Source organism: Pteropus alecto, unplaced genomic scaffold (genome assembly GCF_000325575.1).
Source record: "Pteropus alecto unplaced genomic scaffold, ASM32557v1 scaffold24, whole genome shotgun sequence".
In the NCBI taxonomy this organism is placed as follows: domain Eukaryota; kingdom Metazoa; phylum Chordata; class Mammalia; order Chiroptera; family Pteropodidae; genus Pteropus; species Pteropus alecto.
Window position 1 is genome coordinate 2,231,568 of NW_006439192.1, and position 9,964 is coordinate 2,241,531.

At 47.7% G+C, this 9,964-nt stretch overlaps 1 protein-coding gene across 1 annotated transcript in view; it reads left to right on the forward strand.

Annotated features, from left to right (window-relative positions):
* Positions 1-5,138: 5,138 nt before the first annotated feature.
* SFRP1 (secreted frizzled related protein 1) overlaps positions 5,139-9,964 on the forward strand; it is a 45,255-nt gene continuing 40,429 nt past the window's right edge. Inside the window, exon 1 of the mRNA XM_015592801.2 lies at positions 5,139-5,209. Within this exon, the coding sequence (XP_015448287.1) occupies positions 5,139-5,209 (71 nt within the window). The remainder of the gene's footprint in view (positions 5,210-9,964) is intronic.

The following is a 9,964-nucleotide window of genomic DNA, read 5'->3' on the forward strand; positions in this document are numbered from 1 at the left end:
CTGTCCACAACAGCAGGTGTCTCACATTGGTCGATGTTACTACAAAGTCATTCCTTTTCAGCAGGCAAGTTAGTTTTTGCTGTGTAAATCTCCAAATAATAAAGATTGTTCTGGAGTCAACCGCTGGTACCAGGTCTCAAATTAAAAACAAAATCAAGAGCAGTAACTTCTTCACCTGCTTCAGGATGGGTGTGAGCCCTGTCTAGGGGTGGGCGCCTGCAGCTGGCGTCAGCCTTAGACTCTTTTTGGGCACTGGCGTTCTTTGAGTGTGGGTCCCAGGGAGTCGCCTGGTGCTGGTGCCCCTGTGCCCATTAACCAACCCCTTTTAAAGCCCTGAATATGGACTTTATCTGGCAGGCTTCACTCTGCTCAGAATGGACTAAAGCCAGTCATTTGGCAAAAATCAGCTCAGTTGCCACCATTGTTCTTAAAGAGGCAGAGCTGAATGCGCTGTGGGACTAATGTATTCTATTATGCCCCTCAGGCTGGCCTCTGAGCATTGGGGAGAGAGGGCTGCATTCCACAGAAGCTCCCTCCCCCAGCACTCTACACTCTAGCCCTGCTTACTCCGGGCCCCAGAAGGGAGCTGCTCAGCCAGTCCAGGGGCCAATGAGTGTGTTACTTCCTAGGAAAAGCCCCTAAAAAATCAGCTATGGGGAAGCCGCCTCACCCAGAACCCTTGGGGTGGGAAGAAAGAATGTTGGGAATAGTTGCGAGTCTGGTAAGAAAGTCGGTATGGAAATGGAGAGGCAGTCTTGGCTGTTGAGAGGAGCAAGAGGCAGTAGGGAGTTTCTGTGGAACCAAGCACACTGCCCCTGCCCTGCCTCCCTCATACCTCCATACCTCCACTCTGCAAGGCACATCCACCAATCAAGCAATGTGCGTCTGTGCCCCTTCTCCTCTGCAACCTATTTCCATCAGGGACTGTCCTCCTCCAGGGGACAAGAAAGGTCACAGTGTTTGATTTGAGTAGACGGCAGATCTCTAGTTTCAGGGTCAGTTGTGCTTGCACCAAGAGAAATATGATGTGTGAAAGATAAGGGCGAGGGGTTTGGAGACTAGGAGCCTGGGCTTGCACATTTATCATGCATGCCCTTTAAGCACGAGGGGTTTGTGTGAGTCTTGGGTCGCTTGCTACCTCCGGTTCCTTGTGCTTTGCAAATCTAAGCCTTCATCTAGGGCTTCCCTTCATCTGGGACAGCTGAAGAGAACCTCAGCCAGGGGAGGGAGGTGAGAAGGCTGGGTATGGCTAGGGGGTTTGGGTGTCTTTCCTAAAAGGGCAGAGGTTTAGAAGTGTGACTTTCCGGGCCCCAGGGCTTCAGAGCTTTCTCTCTTTTTTGTAGTTTAGCACTGTCTGGCTTTTCCTACCCACCACTCCCTTTTATATGTTACAAGTGTACTTATTCTCATTGACAACAACTACCCAACCTTTGGGAGAGATATTAGAAGGCTGAGAGCCTACTTGTTTGGGACAGTTTGGGTAAGGTGGTGGCAGGTGGATGAACAAAGTGATGGGGGAGAGAGTTGTCTCTCAGTATGACAGAATTGTTAGACCTGAGGAATATGGGGATCTCCGTGTGCCCAGTGCCACAGTGGGGATGAGACATAGTCTCGGCGGGCTTGTTCTGGGGCCTTGTCTCTAGCATGGCCATTGGTTTCTCTGAATTGCTGGACAATGGGTGGGCAGATGAATGCTTCACAATGAATTATGGTGTCCTGACTCACTGTGACATCTCAACCCAAGCTCTTCTCACAACCATTCCCCCAACCTTTTGCTCTATACGCATTCACATCCCTGCTCCCCGATCTTTGATGTGTATCTGTCTTCCCTACCTCTACGCTTTTAGGAGTTTTAGGATCCATCTTAGATGTCCTCTCTTTCCCACACGAACCAACCCCAGGAAAAGGTTATGTCAGGAGAAAAGACAAGATGGAATTAAATTCCAATCTGAAATCCCCCCTAATTGTAAGGAGGCAACTTCCTTGGGGTGGGGATGGAAGTAAAACCCAAAATCAGGGAATTTGGGTGAGTGAAAATCATGCAGGATGTAGAGCATTTTATCCTCCAGAAAGAATATTTTATTCTTCTGTCAAGGCGCCAAGGATAATGGCAATAAAAGAAAACATAAGTGATGGCGGTAAGGATTATATGGCCATTTAGTAAGCAGCCGGTTATATATTCATGGACTGAAATGGCTGAAAACCCCTTCACACCCGAGGAGTTAATGCAGAACTTGGAAAGCACGCCAAAGCTGAGTGGCTGTACTTGGGAAGCTGTTATTTATGGAGCTTTATACTGTGTATTAAGCAATTTGGTGGTCTAGACTACAGTTAAAAATAAAGAACAAAAGGGTTTGATGGGCAAATTCTGCTTTTCTTGGTGGGCGGGGGGGACTTGTAACACTATTAGTCTTAGAAGGGTTTGAGAAAAAGCATTGTTTGTATATTACAAAGTGCGAGTGACAGATATTAAATATGATAGAATGTGAAACTGCTGGAAGATTACAGAAGCCTCCAGATATACAGCTGTTTATGATACAGCGTGTGGAGAAGAAAGCGGGATCTGTTTTCTTTCTGGCTGCTGCAGTCAGCCTCCAAGGGGCCAAAGGGCGAGGCTTCTTTGCTGCCTACTCTGACTTTGCAACACTCCTTCGGCGTTGCTTCCTTAAGACTTGCCTGTCTACTCTTTCTGGACATGGGATAGCTGATAACCCTCTCTGTGACTCAGTCTCCTCTTCTGAAAAGTGGGGGTTCATAGTGGGATGCTAAGTCAGGGGATACAGAGCAATGCAGGTGCATATATGTGACAAATCCACTGACACTTAGAAATAGGGTGTTTCACAGCTATAGGAATCACAACAGGAGAAAGATAAACACTTCCAGGCACATGGAAGAGTTTCTTAGGATGGTGCTTCTTAGTCTTCAACATACATAGGATTTACCTAGGAATCTTGTTAAAATGCAAGTTATGATTGAACACATCTGGGGTGGGGTCTGAGATTCTGCATTTCTGACAAGTCCCCAGAAGATACTGATGCTGTTGGTCTGGGGACCACACTTTAAACAGTAAAGTCCTAGGAGATAGTAAAAATTAAAACTTTCAGCCTTTGGGTTTCCTGTCTGCTATGAGAGTCCCTAAACTATAGACCCATACCAGTTAGGTTTGTTTTTAACTGTATGAAAGAGAAAACTCAAATGACTTCAGATTTAAGCAAGCGAGGGAGAGAGCGTAGGTCTCACCTAACAAGAATCCTGGGGTAGGCTGCTCAGGTCATTCCTTATGATGCAGGTTCTTTCTGTCTTCCTGTTCCTCTGCCCTAGTACAGGGGTATTTCTCCTCATGCTTGTGGTCTCACAGTCACGAGATAGCTATTGTACTTCTTGGTATCACATCTGAGTTCCAGGCAGGAAGAAGAGGGGAGGGTCAAGGTACATGCTTTTTAAGGCTGTCTGCGCCCCACTCATCAACTTGTACTTTCTTCTCACCGCTTGGGGCTGGGTCATACGACCAATCTCATCTGGTGATTCCATGTCGACTGTGCACCTACTAAGTGCCAGGCACTGGGCTAAGTACTAGAGATACAAAGATAAAAAAGATAGTTTCTGTCCTCAAGAAGCTTCTAGAGGGTCATTTCCTCTGCTTTCAGTCTTTGCGCCTTTTGCCTTTTGCTGGGCTTCCAACAGTGCTATATTGGGACAGGGGCATTTGGAGGTTCACAACCTCAGTGGTCCAGAGGAGGCATGAGGAGGAGCCAGGGAAGAAATTGCCGTTTTCAGTGGGGAAAAAAGTGCCGGTTACTAGTTATGATAACTGTATACTTTGGATCCGGGTTTGCTGCACCTTTCTTTATACTAAGACAGCAACTGCTTACGAAATAAGAATGTTTTAGTTACTCCATGAAACAGATGTGAAGAGCAGCACTTTAAGAGGTATAGGCTCTTTGACAAATGGATCGAACTGTTGAACTCAACATACTAACATACTAGATATGTTTGTAAATAAACTTATGGCATGCAAAAAAAAAAAAAAGAAGGTCATAGAGGAGCTTCAGAGTTGTAAACAAGCAGTGAGGAGAGGTGTTGGATAGTTGAGGTGCATAGTATAGACGGTGCACCTGGCCACTTCTAGCTAGGAGACCCTGGGCCAGCCTTGGAGGGGAATTGGAAGGACAGCTGGGCTGTGGGGGCAGCATGAGCTTAGCACAGAGGCAGGAGGCAGCCTGGTGCATCCTGGGAACTGCATATCCACTCACGCCCCTGCTGGAACTGCCCCAGGGCTGGGATCCAGCCCTCATGCACCTGCAGGGTGGCACAAGTGGTTTTCATCTGGCATACAATCTGATCGGTCATGACATACTAGGTTTTAAATATTTTTAATGTCACTCCTGAAAGGACCATGGAACTCTCAAAATGTGCAGGGCCTGCAGAGGACCAGAGACAGACTAGACTTTCTGCCTTATACCCTGGACCAGCTCTTGTATAGTCTTCTTTTTCTTTCTCTCATGTGTATGTAGTGAGCCTTCCCTCTGTGTGGGGCTCCCAATTTCTTCTCCCCTAGAGTGTTTCTTCTGGGGATCCGCACGATGGCAGGTCAGCTACACGTGGTTTATTGGCAGCTGCCTGCACGGAGCACTGCGGTCACCTCTGCAAACCCAGGTCTGACCCTGAGCACCCTTCCTTGCAGCAGTCCCAGATTCAAATCCCCCACTTTTGACCCCTCAGACACTCGCTACTTCATCCTACTCTTCTTCCATCCCAGAACCCCATAGGAAGATACCTCACACACTTGCCCAGATTTTCAAATCCATCTCTCCTTCCTCCCCTCTTTCAGGACAATCTCTTCCTTCCTGCTGGCCTCTTGGAAGAGTTTAATAAATGAATTAATGATAAGAGTCAATACAGCCAAAAGGTCTCTGGGTTTTTCTCCCCAGGAACTGGCATTTAACGAAGGCAATTAGGCCTAGTGCAGAGTCAACAGGATTAGAATCCAAAGATTGGTGTTGATTGGGCACCAGAGCGCTGTGGTGGCCGGACTGCTGGTGAGGGTTCCACCACTCTGAGCTTCTGTGTCTTTTTCTGTGAAATGGGAATAACAACCTCTCTGCCAGCTCAGAGGCTTTTTGTGAGGTCCCGATGCGATGATGCATGCAGAGAGCAAAATGGGAAAGACTGCAGGAAGGCGGCTTACTCTTCGAAAGGACAGTGTGCCGTAACCTAGCTGAGCAGTGCTTCTCGGATGGAGGGGGATGGAGGGAGACTGGGAGGAGAAGACCTCCCAGCGGTGCAGATGGAGACCTGGAGGTGAGTGCTTTCATAGCTGAGAGTGAGGTCACCATACCCAGAGGGGAGGGAGAGGCTCTACTGAAGTCAGAAGGAGTGTGATGATGGGCTCTCTCCCACTCCTCCCCCAGCACCTCATTTATATCCAAGTTGTTCTCAGTTCCAATCCTTGAGAAAGGCAGTGGAGCTGTCTGGCGTGCCTGCCGTGAAGGGTTAGGTAAATAAGCACATGGCTCCTAGGGGAATGTGTCCGCTGCTGGGCCGCTGCCCTCCCTGCAGCAATCTCAGCGGATTTATAGGCCTCCCATCACCGAAGCATGTGCCACTTCACTTTCACTCTGGGATCACCAGAGGGGAGGGGGTTCCCAAAGGCCCATTTTTCCTGCTCTGTGGTGTCCCAGTGAAGCCTCGAGCTCTGAAGCCAGGACCTGGAACAAGGTGTTCCAGGTGGAGCACCCTTCCAGCTTTTCTTGCCCTCCACCCCACTCCCAGGTGCTGTCACAGGCCCCCAGAAATCCTGACTCTCCAGGCACCAGCCCGTTTTACACTGGATTGCAATAGGATCTGAAGGTCAGTGTCTATACAGGATTTACAGGAAATTCTTTTCTTCTGGAACCGGCCACTACATTCACCAAAACATCCACTGCCCATCCTCTGTTGAACAGTCTACTGGGAAGATATATGAGTTGGATGTGGCATCTGTCCACAGAGAGGCAATGCAAAATTCCTACATTCTGTTTACAGTCTTTGTATAAGGTCCTAATGATCAGTTCCCTTTGGATTCAGATCTAGGAAAGATTTTCCTTTCCTGCAGACGAAGAGACCTGAGTGATTCATGCTTACTTATTGCTTCGGTTCTTAGGAAGCGCAATGCAAAATCAATGCTCAAGAGTAGAACTCCTCTTAGCCTGGGTATTTTACATATCTCCTTCCTCTACAACATGTTTATGCATTTGTTGGGCGGGGGGAGGGCCTTACTTAGCACTCACTGTATGCCTGGCACCATGCTAGATGCTGGGATGCAGGGATAGGTGAGACAAAATAAAGAGAAGGCGCTGGTCCTCCAAGAGCTCACAGTCATGTAGTAGGTACCTCAAAGCAAGCAACTATAAAGTGTGCACAGGTGCTCTGGGTGCTAGGAGGAGACAGTGGGTGCAGTTGCCTTCAACTCGAAATTTTTATGAGTCTTCCTAGACATTCCCAAACCCCGGATAGCAGGTCAGGCCAGTTCTTGAGCCAGAGGGGCTTGGAATCAACAATGTGGGCATGATATTTGCACCTTCGCAGAGGCAGAATGGGAAAGAAACTTGTCCAAGTAAGAGCATTACTGTGCTTCACGATGTCATGTATGGAATACCACTTTAAACATTTCAGACTTTACTGAAAATCTAGCTGTTCGCCTCACTGACACTAGCTATTGAGAATTCATAAATTTTATATTATGGGGTAACAGGGCAGGAGTTCTGGCTCTTGATTTATAGATGAGAACTTTAAGGCCAAAAGGATAAAGTGCAAGTCCCTCAGCCTGTAAGGAGCACAACCAAGACCATACTCCATGTTTTCTGACTGGGCCAGAATGCTTTTCTCTGCACTGCTCCAAAGGCACCGCCACCTAGCTGCAGGCAGGAAACCCTCCTGCCTTGCGGTACTACTCCTGGCTGGTGGAGAGGATTCTGAGTGTATCTTCGGAGAGCGTCATAAAAAATCACTGATGATATGATAATGGAACAGAATAGGAGGCACAGGCTGGAAGTCTCCCCGCCTCCCACCCCCAGTTTTCCTAGGAGAGGGCAGAAAGAAGCTCTGTGTGTGGGAAGAGGCCACCAGGTAGGCACCTGGGAGGCCCCTCAGTGACTCTGCTTGGCTCCGTAGTCAGCTTTGGGCAATGGGGAGACTGAAGAATGTTTCCTTGAGCTGGGTTATGAAGCAACAGGGAACATACTTCCAATTTTCATGTATGGGTATCTGGCAGTGTGGAAAAATCAGAATTTTTTTGAAATAAAAAACACAGGTTTAAAGTTGTATTTTGCCCCTGTTCTTATATTCAAGAACCCTGGTTTCTGGGAGCTCTGTCATGTCAGTACCGTGTTTAAAGAACCTTTGTTCTAGAACTTTCTCCTTTACACACACACATTCCTGACATTAGGAAAAGCGAGGCTGGGCTTTGAGGTGCAAAGATTTGAGAATATGTAAAAGGAAAAATAAAACTGTGCTCAACACTAAATACGAAGTCTTCAGGCTCTTCTGTCAGGCTCTGTTACACCGTATGTGAACTGACTGGCAGTTATCCTCCAAAATCCTACATGTGGGTTCAAGTCTGTCGGTGGAACTGAAACCTAAAGTCCTTCCTTTCCAGCTGGGCCTTGGAAGGTGCCAGAAATGTACTGAGTTTAGAATTTTGGGGTCTTATATACACCCACACTTCCTGCTTGTCCTTCAGACAATTGTGACCGTGGCATGGCCTAAGAGGCCTCTCTCTAAAGCAGTAAGACCATCTGGGGGTTGGAGTTGATCAGTCAAGGGAGGAATCCCGGAGTTGGGGATTAGAGGTGATCAGTCAGGGGAGGAATAACCAGACATTGGCTAGATCCTCCTATGAATGGATTTGTGAGATTTACACCCTACTTGAGACTCCAGGACTGGTAGAGGAACAGTTACCTGGACGAATTTCCAGAATTCTAACAGGGGAGAGACCCGAGTCCTCCCACCATTTGGGTAAACTGTGCAAACATGAGTGAGAGGTCCACCAAGCCCAGATTCAGAGGTGAGAGAATGTTATCTACTAATACAACTCTTTCTGGGGAGTGAGTAAACAGACACATTTGGCTTGGGCTTGAGGGCCTGTCTAGAGAAAAGACCCCCTACCAAAGAACATTTTTCTCTAAATCCCCTTTGAATTGAGACATAGTGGCTTGGTCTCCTGTGGTCTATTCTCTGTGAGGAATGTCTTCTCCAGCTTCTCCAGCTGAGCATTGTTTAGGAATTAACCCTTTGCCACCCAAAGTCTTGCTTTATCTCTCTTGGATTGCTTTCCCTCCATTCTGCCCCTTTCTAGCTTTGGTGGATCTTTCATTAGCTTAGAAATGACAGAGAAGTTGACCATCTGCAGATGCTTCTTGTGTGCACAGCGGAATCACAATCTCCATATGGACACGAGTGCTTTAAGAAAATAGTCTTGCTTCTTCACAAACTCAAGTAGTTTTACTTGGAGTCTGTCCATCAAGAAATTTGGTCTGCAGAATCCAAAGCCAGCTTCCCTGGAGTCTTACAAACAAGCTGGCCTGGCAAGGCAGCGCCTCCTACAGTGTCTGCCTTCAGTTCTAAGGTCTGTGGCCCATTTGCCACATGGGGCGGTACCACACTGTTCAGATGCGGGGTTTTCAGCATTCTTCGCCTCCCTCCCTCCGCATTTCATGACACATGCAATGTGGAGACCCATCGAACTTTGCGAACTGCTTGCTGTTGTCTCCTGTCCCTGGGGTCAGTCATGGTCACACTTCCAGCTCTCTGGAGCTTAACTCTCTCTCTCAGAAGAATGTTGAACATAGAAAGAATTCTCAGAAACTGAGGTGGAAGGTGGCAGGGAGACTGCTGTTTCTGGGGTGGGGGAGGGCTGCTACTACTCTCCTCTTGCCTTTTGCCTTAATGGGAGCCCTTGGTTTTGACTTGAGGTTCCTGGGCCAGCTCTGAATGTAGCATGTGTGCTTGAGTGATGGATTCGATATTTACACACACCAGGCTGATAAGTGCACATGTGTTTTTAATGTTTTGGCTTTCTACACCACAAACATGTCAATGTGGATATGCATGCACACACAGACGTGCTGTCAGGCTGGGACTTGTGTAGGGTTTTTTTTTTTTTCTTTTCTTTTACTTTTTAAAGCTGCCCTCCTAAAGCTAACACCTTTCTAGCAAAATTTCCTGCCACATTGAGCAACATTTACCTAGCGCCTCTGGTGTTGTTGGAGGGCCACCATCCGGATGTCCCACCTGGAAAGACGCTGAATTTTTAAACCAGCAAACAGCCCTAACTACACCTTCTTGTCTTTGCAAGGGCCGAGTCTGGCTAGCCGGGGTTTTAAAAGCAGACCTCTGCCGCTCCTGCCTCTCTGAGCTCAGGTTTGTCGGGAAACTGCCTGTCTTTGTACTGCAGCTACAGAGAGAAAAACCGAGGAGACGAGCTGCTTGTCTGGTGGGCTGCTGCTTGAAATTAAGAAGTGTAAAAAAGAGTCTTCATTATCTCATGGATTTGCAAGTACTATTAAATTCCTTGCTTCTCTGCGATCCGATGTAAGTTAATAACAGCGTTAGACAGTCTCTTTATTCACCCCGCACTTCTATTTTCTTTCTTTTCTTTTCCTATTTTCTCTCTTTATTTTCCCTCTTCTTTTATTTATTTATTTATTTATTTGATTTGGTTTTTTAAGGGGTGTTGACCTGTGTTTAGTTCTAGTAAGCCGAACCCTCTTGCAAGTGAAGTGATTGGCTAATTGCACCGGTGACTGACGGGCTAAATGAGTGCGGCTGGCCTCAGCCTGGAGCTGATTGGCTGCGCGGGGAGACTCCGAGGGCTTTGCAACAGGAGCACCGGGCACTCGAGTCCTGCAGCCTCGGGAGTAGGTGCCGCGCGCCCGTGAGCCGGGGCAGCACTCAGGCCGCCACGCTTCCCTCCCCGCGGCAGGCC